The 16,023-nt window shown below is 38.5% G+C and overlaps 1 protein-coding gene across 1 annotated transcript; it reads right to left on the bottom strand.

Annotated features, from left to right (window-relative positions):
- Positions 1–266: 266 nt before the first annotated feature.
- On the bottom strand, positions 267–3,015 carry rpl36 (ribosomal protein L36). Its single transcript, XM_038274618.1, has 4 exons — positions 2,888–3,015; positions 2,361–2,455; positions 2,144–2,278; positions 267–387 (listed from the first exon to the last, which is right to left on the bottom strand). Exons 2-4 carry the CDS (start codon positions 2,451–2,453, stop codon positions 298–300), a joined length of 318 nt encoding a protein of 105 aa, XP_038130546.1. The 5' UTR covers positions 2,454–2,455; positions 2,888–3,015; the 3' UTR covers positions 267–297.
- Positions 3,016–16,023: the final 13,008 nt, after the last annotated feature.

The raw sequence follows: 16,023 nt of genomic DNA, 5'->3' as shown, positions 1-16,023 counted from the left end.
CAGGTCAGTGACTTTCTCTGACGTCAGATCAATAAAGTTTCATATCTCCTGTAGGACCCAGCCTGCTGCCCGTCGCACCGAGTCCGGATGATGATGATGTCAGGACCTTCACAGCACACTGATCATAACCTGCGGTTAGCTGGGAAGTTTAAAAGGCCATCTGGGACAGCCGGCCAATCACAGCGTCCCTGACGATGAAGGTGTGATTCAGGCCTTTCCTCCGACCCAATCGGACCGCGGTTCAGAGAAACAGACAGAGGCAGAAGTTTGACCAAACAAGCTTTATTAGGGGCCAGTCTACTCTTTCTTGGCAGCAGCCTTCCTCATGGCTGCCAGGACGTTGCTCAGCTCCTCCCTCTTCCTCTTGGCCCGGATGTGTGTGCCGATCTGAAAAACAACATCATCATGAATGATTGGTTCTGAATTTATTCATCAGACTGTAGCTTTGGCTCAGGATCACTGAGCCGTTCAGCTCCTGCTTCATAGAACAGGTTCCCAACATTATGACCTTCACTGCTTCAGGCATCTAGCCTCTGGGCTGAGCTTACAGCCCAGGACCCCCGGCTGCCTGTGGAACATGGATCAAAGCGGGTCGGCCCAAAGGGAACCTCCACCTGCAGCTGCTCAGGAGTCCAGAACCAAAGCTGACCTCCCTGAGAAGATGCTGATGTTGCCTGGCATCAACAGGGATGGAAGAACCACCACCATGGAACCAGAACCTCAGTGATCGTGCTTTGAAGCAGGGCAGTGGCAGCATCATCCTGAGGGGCTGTTATTCACGTCCCAAAGTGGATCCCATCAGAAGAAAAGAACAGACTGAAGACGACGGGTTAGGAAGCTCTGATCTCAGAGGAAGGAGGTGCACCCTGGACCCTGACCATCGGCACCGTCCCCCGATGGACACGGCCCGTCGGCGCCGTCTGCTGATAGCTCATAATGCCTCCAGAACCGGTCCTCTGAAGGCTGCTTCCCTCTTCTCCCTGTGAAACTGCTCCCAGTCATCTTTAATACTGGTTCCCAGTATCAGAACATTTCTAATCTGCTCCCACAGCTTTTAGATGATGCCAAAGTTGCTGTTCTCTTCTACAGCGTTAACATCTGGGAGACCATGGATGCTTCTGTCCCACCAGGCTGGGATGCAGAGATCAGAGCAGTACCGTCTCACAGCAGCTAAAAACTCCAGAAAACAACCAGACCAGTGGACTGAAGCAGCAGGCTAGGAAACAGTGATGAGCAGCTGGAGGAGGGGGGCTTCATCACTATGGTAACAACCAAGCACCCAGAAGGTCGTTTCTCCACTGGATCAGTTAATTTAGACGTTCCACGACTTAAAGGGGAGCGCAGACATCCGCAGATAGATTTTTTTATCTTTTAAAACAAAGTAGAGTGTGTGTGACATCATCAGCGCGTGCCGGCTACCGTTCATCCATCCTGTCCGCTGAACTGCTGCTAGTTTTCCTCTCATGCCTGGAAGATGTCTAGTGCTGCTACCACAGATGATCTCGCTCTCCAGATGAGCCATTCAGATTAGCTAGAATGAATAGAAGGGGTAGAGCGTAGCTGCCTGTGGCCCGGGCTGCCTGTCAATACTACAGTCCGCCGCACGGATGACGTCATACACACACCGCTTTGATTATAAAAATATAAAAACATCTAACGGCGGATGTCTGGGGGCTAGTGATTGGCCTCCATGTTCTGAATGCTGGCGTACCATAAAGAATAGATGATGAACAGTTTAGTTTGTGCCTTCAAGTCGTTGCTCATAGGAAGACGTTACTGGATATAACCTAACGGAATATCTTCAGAACGACTCCAAGTGACACTAAACTCAGATGGGAGAGTAGAACATGATGGAATAACGGAAAATCAAGGAAACAATGGAAAAAACACTGGTGTTCCCATTTAAATACCTCTCAGACTGAAAGAGTGGCCCCCAGCAGAACCCTGATGGGATCCAGCTGACAGCTAAGGTCTAACACCACCGAATTAACCAATTAATCTACAGATGCCGTCTATAAGGTCAGAGTGTAGCTCATGGCTGAGGATGCAGATCCTCTGGGACCGTGGAAGGAACCACATTCACAATAAACACAGATACAGCCGCTCTGCTGTCATGTCTGAGCAACAACCCCCCCCCTCTTACCCTCTTCTTGATGAACTTCAGAGCCCTCTTGTCCTTGGAGACCTTCAGCAGCTCCATGGCTCGCCTCTCATACGGAGCAAAGCCGCACACTTCACGGATCATGTCACGAACAAACTTGCTGTGTTTGGTCAAACGCTGCAGAGGAACAGATCAGCCATCACTGTCAATCGTCTGCTCTATGGTCTGAGCCTGTTGGTGCAGAGCAGCAGATACTCACCCCGCGCCTGCGGCTGTGCTTTGGAGCGGTCACGTTCTTGGTAACTGGGTGGCCCTTATTAAGGCCGACGGCCATCGGGTAGCGGATAGCCATGTCTGCAGGAGAGAATCAGCTACTATCAGCCATGGATGAAGCCCCTGACCTGCTCCTCCAGTCAGCCTGGGACACAGCTAGCACCGCTAACAGGCCGGTCCTAACTAAACACTAAACTACACAAAGTTCATTTCCAGGCCCGACGATTAAACATTTACTCTTCAACGTTTAATAAAACACCTGTAAAGCTTGGTTTTCAGTTGTTTAATTCACTCTAGCAGCTCTATCATAAAGACTAGCTCCCCGGTGCGTTAGCATAACATAGCGCTAACAAGTACAGCGCTAAAATCCTTTAACTTCCAAATTGTTGCGGATCAAAATAACTCAGGAAAATAATACAGATTTAACTTGTTTATTAGAACCGAAAAACAAATGACAAACTGGAGGGATGGTTAAGATTTAAAGCAGATTCTGGTCAGATATCAGGGACCTACCTGCTGTCTATGATGGCGGTCAAACCGGAAGGACTGCTGACAGGAAGAGGGAGGAATTAACTAACGGTCTGCTGGGCACCGCGCTGATCCTACAGCGCCCCTGGTGGCGAGGAAGCACCGCGAGATATGATGAGATTTAAAACCGGTGCGGTGAAAATTTATTAGAGATAAAAATGTGAGAACCATTTTATCAGGACAGCGTTTAAATGTAAAACATTTAATCATTTTACTGCACGGACAAAAACTCGAATAATTCAGGTAACATAGAAACATTTTTTAAATATTTAAAATGGCGAAAGTAAAAGAAGTGCAATTTAAAATTAGGTGAAGAGATCGTATACATGTATGTAAATGGAAAAATCAAAAACTTTCATTATTAAGTTTCTAAAACGAACTTAAAATCTTCTATTAATCTTTATCTCTGTTAGCTGACAAATATGGACAAATAAATCAAAACTTTATAGTGACGTAATGTCACAGTTTCTGACAAAATGCTAAAGTTAAGGTGATGCCAGGAAGTACCTCGCTGCAGAATGATTCTTTGTTAATTGTTGATTTTAAAACCTTCATATGTTTCATGTTTTTATACTTTTGGAAACTGGCTTAGTTTTGCTTCTATTGGTTGTAAATGCCTGTTTATCTAATCTTTTATTTATTTCCGTTGCACATGTTAAGTTGATCTCCTGTATATAACTGTTATTTTGTCTTTTTTTTGTAAGAATGAAAAGTTGAGATTCCTTCTTTAAAATTTGAAATAAATGTTTCTGTTTAATAAAGTTTAAAAAAACAACAACTGCGGTTTGTTTTTCTGCTCTGCAATAAATTAGATATTAGATTTATTCTACTTTATTTTAAAGTTTAAAGTATTCTGCAGCAAAAACCAAGGTAGGAAATCTATATTAGCTATCTCTACTGTGATTTATTGTAATCTATTACATTTACCAGCCTAAGTTACTGTAATGGATTTATATCGCTGAAGGTTTAGACTTAAATGTTTTTTTTTCTAACAGAAAGTAAAAAAAAACAACTTTACAATGTTTTGCTAAAAGTATAAAAGTCATTTATTTGGGAACAAATATATATAATAAAGTATCTATCTATTCATATTACCGTCCTGCATTGCTGAAGATTTGAACCCATTCATTGGTTTTGGTCGTTAAATGTTCTTCAACAAGCAGCAAATAACGGCTGAATTTATCTCCAACATTTTAACATCAAATATAGCGGGAAAAAAAAATTAGATATATCAGTGGTTTGGATGTTTGGAAAGCAGCTGGATGATAATAATATGATTAAAGTTTTTTAAATTAGCACTTAAATTCAGAACAATCTGAGCGCCTGGTTCAAGAACACAATTCTGGAAAAATCAAACATTTATTCATAAAACACTTTTTACTAACAGCAGCTCAGACGCTGTACAGAATAAAATAATCAACCAGGAATAGAAATGTCTGAGCAGAGAGGGGTGGAAGGAGGGGGTAAGAAGGGTGGGTCTTAGTTCCCAGTGGAGCTATTTCCACAGACGGAGGCAGAAACACTGGAAAGGAGCCTAAAAATCATCGTTTTCACATTTAAACATAAAAACATGAATGTTCATTTAAGATTTAGATCAATCTTTAAACATGTTTCATTCTAGTATATTTCTATAGCTCTAATTCCCATCCTGTCATCCCTTTATAGAGATAATTCACCCAGATCATCCAGTCAGATTAAAGGTTATAAAGTTTTCCACCAAAGGAAAACCAGCTGATTGCAGCGACTCTGCAGGATTCGCTCCTCCAGGAGGTGCAGGCAGGAGATATTCACTCCCATCATTGGCACCAAAGAAATCCATTTATGAATATAGAAATATAACTATTTCTATCTTAGATCCTAGTGATGGATGTAGAATGATGTACAGGTGTGGTTGGAAAATTTAGATTTCTCTTCTATTATATATTAATTTATCCTCTTTACTCTCTATAAGTTTTCACTCAGCCTGTTTCACCTTGAAGGCCGCATCATTCTCTGCAGGATGGTGTTTGTAGACCAGCAGAGCTTCTTCTATAACAAACCAGATTCTTTCTCAGGTTTATTCATAACATGTTACTGTTTAACCAAAGTGTCTGTTATTAGTTTTGACTCTGACTAATTTCCATTGTTGTAATTAAGGAGGAACGAACGCTGCTGGATCAGAACAGGGCTGATTACGGTGCAATAATGACCCTATGATGAAATGTTCTCACTTAGCAAAGATAGAATGAGTGAAATCCACCAATCTCTGTTTATCATTATTATTATCTAATTATCATTATTTAGATACTGATTTCTCCTCTATGTTTCATGGCAGTATGGAGCTGCAGTCTGTAGCGCTGGAACTCTGCAGCCAAAGGGTCCCGGGTTCGATTCCTGGCCTGATGTCTCTGTGGTGGAGTTAACACGTTCTCCCAGTACATGTCTGGCACGCTACTCAAGCTGGACAGAAGCACTGTTTTTATTATTAATTCCTCTTAACCATTTATCCAATAAACGAGGTGGATAAGAACAGTCTACCAGCAGAGGCTGTTTTCAGACTGACAACAGAGAAATCAGGGAGGCACGTAATAAACAATTGACGTAAAACAAGTGTCAGCTAAAACTCATTAAATGGGATCTTGTTAAATTGTAGTTCATCATCTGACACAGAACATTAAATGTTGTTAAAACCCCACAGATGATTAAATCCTCCATGTTCTGAATGGAAGTTAAACTCCAGCCTTATTGTGGCTTTAACCTCAGAGCCACGGCATCAAGGTGAGCTCCCTCCTGCAGTCTGACTCTGCGGCACAGGTAAACGGCCATCTTTGCTTCACTGATTAAAATATTCAAAAGTCAGCCATTGGTTTATTGCTTCTATTTTGGGAAACTCCTCCTCTAAAAAGAGTGTAAAAACCATCCCATAAAGACTAAAAACACTATTTAAAAGGCTAAAGCTAGTCTTTAGTCTTGTTCATTCCATAAAAACGTGAAAGACATTTTCAGACAGACCGCAGAAAGGACACTGTTTTAACCGATAAAAACCAGTTTGTGGCGATGGCGCCGTGTGAAACCCTCCATTGGAGATCAGCAGTTGGTTTTTTAATTGGAGGCTTGTATAAAGTCCTCCACTGAGGTGGTTTATTCTGAAGTCTTTCAGTCCAGATGCAGACCGGCCGGTTCTGAAGGTGTCGTTGGTTAATAACTTTTGTGCAGCTGTGGTAAAGAGCTTTCTGGTCCATATTGGATCAAACCATCCTCTGTGGGTCCAGGCTGGACAGCAGAGGTCTGCTTTGCTCGGGGAAACAAGGATCCAGAAAGGAGTCCATCGGGTCCGGATGGTTCTGACACTGGCAGGAGGAACGAAGGAGGCTCCTCTCCTTGGCTGAGCCTCATTGATGACAGAAAATGGAAGAAAGAGAAATATCGCTTGGTTTTTAGAAATCAGCATTAGAGGATAAAGTTTGGATCCGGAGCATCTGGAAGTTTCCACCGTTGGTTTGGACTTTGAATGTTCAGCAGAAATCTTGAGACTTAAAGGACGGATGGCGTGAACAAGGAGGGAGGAGCTGAGTCTGATGTCAGCTTTTCCAGAGGGCTGCCTGGTTTTCCAAACCGCTTTAATTGCAGGAGAGTTGGAGAATGAGCAGGTTCCTGATTGACAGGACTGAGAAACCAGGTGGAGACAGGAGCAGTTTGCTGGAGGTGATGACAGGAACCAGAGGAACTGGACCTCCTCAGAGGAGAACAAAGGTTTAGAATCTGAGGCCACTGGGTGACATCACTCAGGTGAGGAGGGACTGGAAGCTCCAGATGATGAGGTGGCTTGAAGACACCTAGACCTCCTTATTCAGCCAGCTGCTCACTGCTGCCATCTGGTGGAGGAAAACTGAGCCCAACACTCAGACCCCATAGGTTTGATAACCCTGCCCCTCCCTGACGGACTGAAGACTCCCAAATCACTCTGGAGCTCTCAGAGAAATGGCTCACATCTGAAAAACAGAAAATTACAGATAGGAAAAAATGATGGATGATGCATTTTGTTCTTTTTTTTTTTGGAACTTTTTATTTTCATGAACTTTTCACAAATAAAGAACGTTTCCTGAGCCAAGAGCAATGAGATCAATAACAGAAATACTGATGCCACATATACATCAATATTACAACATAAATGCAGCACGATAAACCACCTGAAACTTTGAATACGCTACAAGAGAGAACTGCACATACATACTACCATATGTACACATACATACTACCATATGTACACATACATACTACCATATGTACACATAGATACTACCATATGTACACATAGATACTACCATATGTACACATAGATACTACCATATGTACACATAGATACTACCATATGTACACATACATACTACCATATGTACACATAGATACTACCATATGTACACATAGATACTACCATATGTACACATAGATACTACCATATGTACACATAGATACTACCATATGTACACATACATACTACCATATGTACACATAGATACTACCATATGTACACATAGATACTACCATATGTACACATAGATACTACCATATGTACACATAGATACTACCATATGTACACATAGATACTACCATATGTACACATAGATACTACCATATGTACACATACATACTACCATATGTACACATACATACTAGCATATGTACACATAGATACTACCATATGTACACATACATACTAGCATATGTACACATAGATACTAGCATATGTACACATACATACTAGCATATGTACACATACATACTACCATATGTACACATACATACTAGCATATGTACACATACATACTAGCATATGTACACATAGATACTACCATATGTACACATACATACTACCATATGTACACATACATACTACCATATGTACACATACATACTACCATATGTACACATAGATACTACCATATGTACACATACATACTACCATATGTACACATAGATACTACCATATGTACACATAGATACTACCATATGTACACATAGATACTACCATATGTACACATACATACTACCATATGTACACATACATACTACCATATGTACACATAGATACTACCATATGTACACATAGATACTACCATATGTACACATAGATACTACCATATGTACACATAGATACTACCATATGTACACATAGATACTACCATATGTACACATAGATACTACCATATGTACACATACATACTACCATATGTACACATAGATACTACCATATGTACACATAGATACTACCATATGTACACATAGATACTACCATATGTACACATAGATACTACCATATGTACACATACATACTACCATATGTACACATACATACTACCATATGTACACATAGATACTACCATATGTACACATACATACTACCATATGTACACATAGATACTACCATATGTACACATAGATACTACCATATGTACACATAGATACTACCATATGTACACATACATACTACCATATGTACACATACATACTACCATATGTACACATAGATACTACCATATGTTCACATAGATACTACCATATGTACACATAGATACTACCATATGTACACATAGATACTACCATATGTACACATAGATACTACCATATGTACACATAGATACTACCATATGTACACATAGATACTACCATATGTACACATACATACTACCATATGTACACATAGATACTACCATATGTACACATAGATACTACCATATGTACACATAGATACTACCATATGTACACATAGATACTACCATATGTACACATACATACTACCATATGTACACATACATACTACCATATGTACACATAGATACTACCATATGTACACATAGATACTACCATATGTACACATAGATACTACCATATGTACACATAGATACTACAATATGTACACATAGATACTACCATATGTACACATAGATACTACCATATGTACACATACATTACTACCATATGTACACATAGATACTACCATATGTACACATAGATACTACCATATGTACACATAGATACTACCATATGTACACATAGATACTACCATATGTACACATACATACTACCATATGTACACATAGATACTACCATATGTACACATAGATACTACCATATGTACACATAGATACTACCATATGTACACATACATACTACCATATGTACACATAGATACTACCATATGTACACATAGATACTACCATATGTACACATAGATACTACCATATGTACACATAGATACTACCATATGTACACATAGATACTACCATATGTACACATAGATACTACCATATGTACACATAGATACTACCATATGTACACATAGATACTACCATATGTACAACATACATACTACATATGTACACATAATACTACCATATGTACACATAGATACTACCATATGTACACATAGATACTACCATATGTACACATAGATACTACCATATGTACACATAGATACTACCATATGTACACATACATACTACCATATGTACACATACATACTACCATATGTACACATACATACTACCATATGTACACTTAGATACTACCATATGTACACATAGATACTACCATATGTAGACATACATACTACCATATGTACACATACATACTACCATATGTACACATACATACTACCATATGTACACTTAGATACTACCATATGTACACATAGATACTACCATATGTACACATAGATACTACCATATGTACACATAGATACTACCATATGTACACATAGATACTACCATATGTACACATACATACTACCATATGTACACATAGATACTACCATATGTACACATAGATACTACCATATGTACACATAGATACTACCATATGTACACATACATACTACCATATGTACACATAGATACTACCATATGTACACATAGATACTACCATATGTACACATAGATACTACCATATGTACACATAGATACTACCATATGTACACATACATACTACCATATGTACACATAGATACTACCATATGTACACATACATACTACCATATGTACACATACATACTACCATATGTACACATAGATACTACCATATGTACACATAGATACTACCATATGTACACATACATACTACCATATGTACACATAGATACTACCATATGTACACATACATACTACCATATGTACACATAGATACTACCATATGTACACATAGATACTACCATATGTACACATAGATACTACCATATGTACACATAGATACTACCATATGTACACATAGATACTACCATATGTACACATACATACTACCATATGTACACATAGATACTACCATATGTACACATAGATACTACCATATGTACACATACATACTACCATATGTACACATAGATACTACCATATGTACACATAGATACTACCATATGTACACATACATACTACCATATGTACACATAGATACTACCATATGTACACATACATACTACCATATGTACACATACATACTACCATATGTACACATAGATACCACCATATGTACACATACATACTACCATATGTACACATAGATACTACCATATGTACACATAGATACTACCATATGTACACATAGATACTACCATATGTACACATACATACTACCATATGTACACATAGATACTACCATATGTACACATAGATACTACCATATGTACACATAGATACTACCATATGTACACATACATACTACCATATGTACACATAGATACTACCATATGTACACATACATACTACCATATGTACACATAGATACTACCATATGTACACATACACTATATTGCCAAAAGTATTTGCTCACCTGCCTTGACTCACATATGAGCTTAAGTGACATCCCGTTCCTAATCCATAGGGTTCAATATGACGTCGGTCCACCCTTTGCAGCTAGAACAGCTTCAACTCTTCTGGGAAGGCTGTCCACAAGGTTTAGGAGTGTGTTTATGGGAATTTTTGACCATTCTTCCAGAAGCGCATTTGTGAGGTTGCACACTGATGTTGGACGAGAAGGCCTGGCTCTCAGTCTCCGCTCTAATTCATCCCAAAGGTGTTCTATCGGGTTGAGGTCAGGACTCTGTGCAGGCCAGTCAAGTTCATCCACACCAGACTCTGTCATCCATGTCTTTATGGACCTTGCTTTGTGCACTGGTGCACAGTCATGTTGGAAGAGGAAGGGGCCAGCTCCAAACTGTTCCCACAAAGTTGGGAGCATGGAATTGTCCAAAATGTCTTGGTATGCTGAAGCATTCAGAGTTCCTTTCACTGGAACTAAGGGGCCAAGCCCAGCTCCTGAAAAACAACCCCACACCATAATCCCCCCTCCACCAAACTTTACACTTGGCACAATGCAGTCAGACAAGTACCGTTCTCCTGGCAACCGCCAAACCCAGACCCGTCCATCAGATTGCCAGATGGAGAAGCGCGATTCGTCACTCCAGAGAACGCGTCTCCACTGCTCTAGAGTCCAGTGGCGGCGTGCTTTACACCACCGCATCCGACGCTTTGCATTGCACTTGGTGATGTATGGCTTGGATGCAGCTGCTCGACCATGGAAACCCATTCCATGAAGCTCTCTGCGCACTGTTCTTGAGCTAATCTGAAGGCCACATGAAGTTTGGAGGTCTGTAGTGATTGACTCTGCAGAAAGTTGGCGACCTCTTCGCACTATGCGCGTCAGCATCCGCTGACCCCGCTCCGTCAGTTTACGTGGCCTACCACTTCGTGGCTGAGTTGCTGTCGTTCCCAAACACTTCCATTTTCTTATAATACAGCTGACAGTTGACTGTGGAATATTTAGGAGCGAGGAAATTTCACGACTGGATTTGTTGCACAGGTGGCATCCTATCACAGTTCCACGCTGGAATTCACTGAGCTCCTGAGAGCGACCCATTCTTTCACAAATGTTTGTAAAAACAGTCTGCATGCCTAGGTGCTTGAATTTATACACCTGTGGCCATGGAAGTGATTGGAACACCTGATTCCAATAATTTGGATGGGTGAGCAAATACTTTTGGCAATATAGTGTACATACTACCATATGTACACATAGATACCACCATATGTACACATACATACTACCATATGTACACATAGATACTACCATATGTACACATACATACTACCATATGTACACATAGATACTACCATATGTACACATACATACTACCATATGTACACATAGATACCACCATATGTACACATACATACTACCATATGTACACATAGATACTACCATATGTACACATAGATACTACCATATGTACACATAGATACTACCATATGTACACATACATACTACCATATGTACACATAGATACTACCATATGTACACATAGATACTACCATATGTACACATAGATACTACCATATGTACACATAGATACTACCATATGTACACATACATACTACCATATGTACACATAGATACTACCATATGTACACATACATACTACCATATGTACACATAGATACTACCATATGTACACATAGATACTACCATATGTACACATACATACTACCATATGTACACATAGATACTACCATATGTACACATAGATACTACCATATGTACACATACATACTACCATATGTACACATAGATACTACCATATGTACACATACATACTACCATATGTACACATACATACTACCATATGTACACATAGATACCACCATATGTACACATACATACTACCATATGTACACATAGATACTACCATATGTACACATAGATACTACCATATGTACACATAGATACTACCATATGTACACATACATACTACCATATGTACACATAGATACTACCATATGTACACATAGATACTACCATATGTACACATAGATACTACCATATGTACACATACATACTACCATATGTACACATAGATACACACAAACCCACACCCCTCCCCCTCCCCTCCAGGGTGCTCATCCACAGGCCAAAAATACAGTAAACAAACAGCAAAAAATTATATATATATAATATATATACCCACCTACATGTATACATACATACATCTATATATATATATATATATATATATATATATATATATATATATATATATATATATATATATATATATATATATATATACATATATATATATATATATATATATATATATATATATATATATATATATATATATATATATATATATATATATATATATATATATATATATATATATATATATATATATATATATATTTATATACATATATATATTCAAATACATACCTCAGTAATACGGATGACGGAGCAGATTGCGATCCATTAGAATCACTGCAGCCAAAATATAATTTCACCAAATGCCATCTTTGATTGAACTTGTCCACTTCGAGTTGTAAACAAGCGGCCATTTTTTCCATCATATAGACTAGTTTTACCCGATTTTTTTAGCTACTCCATTCATTTCCATTCATTTCCAATTTTCATTTTATTAACAGTTCTGATATCTAGAGTAGATAATTGTATACCTTTAGTTTCACCCTGTTCTATTTGAAGCCATCTTGCTTCCTCATCCCCTCCAATCCAAGTCACAGTGGCTGATAACTGCGCTGCCCAATAATACAATTTTAAATTGGGTGGAGATAAAGCACCCCTGTTTTTGGGGTAAATGAGGTGTTTTAAGTCTAATTCTTTGTCTTTTTTGTTGCCAAATAAATTGAGATATTAATTTGCTGATTATGGTAAATGTTGAGACTGGGACTCTTACTGGCAGAGATTGATCCATTTTGTTCTAAATCAGCCGTATAAACAGTTTAAGAAGTCTCTTTAGGACCTTCGTGATGAGAGAAGTCAGGGCAGTAGGTCTATACCAGTGGAGTCAAAGTTCACACATTAGTTACTTCAGTAGAAGTATAGATACTGCAGTTTAAAAACACTCTGGTAAAAGTTGAAGTATCAACTTGACCTCTTTACTCAAGTAAAAGTGAAAAACTATGTGCTCCAAAAACTACTTAAAGAATAAAGTAACCTTTAAAAAAAACAGCCAGATGCCGCTATATGAATCAAAGCATAATTTTTGGACTATTTCTATAAATCCTCTGAGATAAGTCCAAGGATGAGGGAGGTCTGGTTGGTCTCCGTCTCCCGATACGCTCTCGCCTGTGTCCGACCTTTCAGACGTTTCAACATCTTTTTCTGAATCCCACATTGTAGCATGGTATAGACAATTCACGTTAGCAGTTTGAAGAACACCTGCTTGCTTCTGATGGTTTCCTTTAGCTAACCAATGAGTGTTTGCCTTCTATGACTCATCCAATCACACTAGCTTTCACTAGATGCGGGTGGAGCCAATGATCTGCATTGGATGGAGCACATGACGGGAAATAAAGATTTAGAAACATTAAACCGAAGCCAACAGTAATGAGTCAAATTTGATTAAAAATGGAAGGAACAGGTTTGAAAGATTGGCTCTGTCCTCCAGACCTCCATCTGTCTGATCATCCTTCAGCTGGAAATCTGAAATCTTCTTCATCTCTGATGATGTTCTGCTTGTTTTCCAGCCTCTTCCTCGTTGCCTCCTTGCTTTCTCTGATCTTTAGTTGCTTCTCTATTCTCCTCATTAATTCCCCGTCTTCCTTCTTAAAGGCTGTTTTGCTTCTTCAGCTTCCTGGGACCATCTCCTTACAGTAATGCAGATTGTTTATAAAGTGGATTAAAATCTGAGCAGAGAAAAAGAAGACAGGGATCTGAAAGAGGAGGTCTAACTTTAGAGATAAATCATTTGCAGCTAAAGGCTAAAGTTGGGTTTTCTGTGGTCTGAACAACGGCCGACAAACTGTTGCAGTTTCAGCTGAGTAGCAGAAAGTGAGATGTGATTAAAGTAGCAACTTACTGCCACAAACACGTTTGGTTGTTGTGTCTGTTGCTTAGCAACAACAAAAACTGATGACATCACATGGGGTGTTGGCAACAGCAGAAGCTGGAAGGTAAAGCAGTTGCCATTAACAACCTTGGTGAACTCTGGGTAACTCTCACAATTCTAAACTTCCACCATGTTCTAAAGAATGAAATGCTTTATAATAATCTAAGAAAAGAATAAAACCATCATCATTAATTAATTCTCTATATTTGATTAAATGGCCTAATATTGTTGTGGATCAATCTTCCAGATTATTTATCTGCAGAATATTTGAGATTCCAGTTCATAGGCGCATGGTGAACATGTAGATTAGCAGATTATAATCTGAGTTTCTAATTGTGAAAGTCAGATAAAGTTATTAAACATTTCTTTGAAAACTTGGAAGAAATACCTAAAAATGTTTATGCGGTTACCCATAATCCACCTGGAGCAGGAGCTTTGCTCGACAATGATCAGTTTTATCAGCTTCTTCTAACATTGTGTTAAGATCACAGGTCAGTTGATAATCGTCTTTCATTTTAGGAATATCATTTTCAATCTGGCTAAAAAAGGAAGATATTTTTGTCCAGAAAATGTGGAAGTCTAGAAGTTGTTAAAAAAGGAGTAATTATCTGCTGCTGATTAATTATAAAGGATTTAAAACCATTTTGTTGTTTTCCTGTTGAATAAAGATTTGATCTATCTTAGATTGGAGGGTTAATATTCTAAATGTTTTTACTTCCCGGGGATTAGGTTTATTGTTGAACATGTTTAGTTGATTTATAAATATCAGGTTCTTTTTTAATTTGTTTACTGAATAAAAGAGAAAACTGTCTGATCTTGTATTTTAGAAAATCCCATTTCTGGATTTGGTTGTTTAATCGTTCAGAGTCTTTATAATATCTAAAAATTATTCTTTAATATTTTAGCACCAGGTGTCATTTTTAGAAGATTGGAGATAAATTTACCTGAATCTGGACTCCATGGTTTGGCCTTCAGGATTAAGAGAGGAGATTATGGTTAAAGGCGGTTTCCATTTTTATTTTATGAGCTGAGTTTGCTGCGTCTGACGCCAAGGTAGTTTTTTTCCTTTTTTTAAATGAACTTTATTTATACAAAGTTTAAAGAAGGAACTCTGAGCAACAGTCTCTGCAGAGGGCAGAGCAGCGGCAGATTTCTGGAACTGGAAATATAAGGTAGGATTGATAAGGAACAAAAAAAAAAAGAATAAAGGAATGATAATAATTAAACAATAATTAAAATAACAAGAGGA

Source organism: Cyprinodon tularosa, unplaced genomic scaffold, assembly GCF_016077235.1.
Source record: "Cyprinodon tularosa strain WSP-4 unplaced genomic scaffold, ASM1607723v1 ctg922, whole genome shotgun sequence".
Lineage (NCBI taxonomy): Eukaryota > Metazoa > Chordata > Actinopteri > Cyprinodontiformes > Cyprinodontidae > Cyprinodon > Cyprinodon tularosa.
Note: the sequence above shows the minus strand (reverse complement) of the source record. Positions and strands in the feature narration are given on the sequence as shown.

What these genes read in the sequence shown, in the direction of transcription:
- rpl36 (XM_038274618.1), bottom strand. Translation starts at nt 2,453, where the DNA reads ATGGCTATCCGCTACCCGATGGCCGTCGGCCTTAATAAGGGCCACCCA. An exon ending in AGCACAGCCGCAGGCGCGGG is followed by an intron (nt 2,279 to 2,360) that starts GTGAGTATCTGC and finishes GTTCCTCTGCAG; the next exon opens with CGTTTGACCAAACACAGCAA. An exon ending in TGAAGTTCATCAAGAAGAGG is followed by an intron (nt 388 to 2,143) that starts GTAAGAGGGGGG and finishes GTTGTTTTTCAG; the next exon opens with ATCGGCACACACATCCGGGC.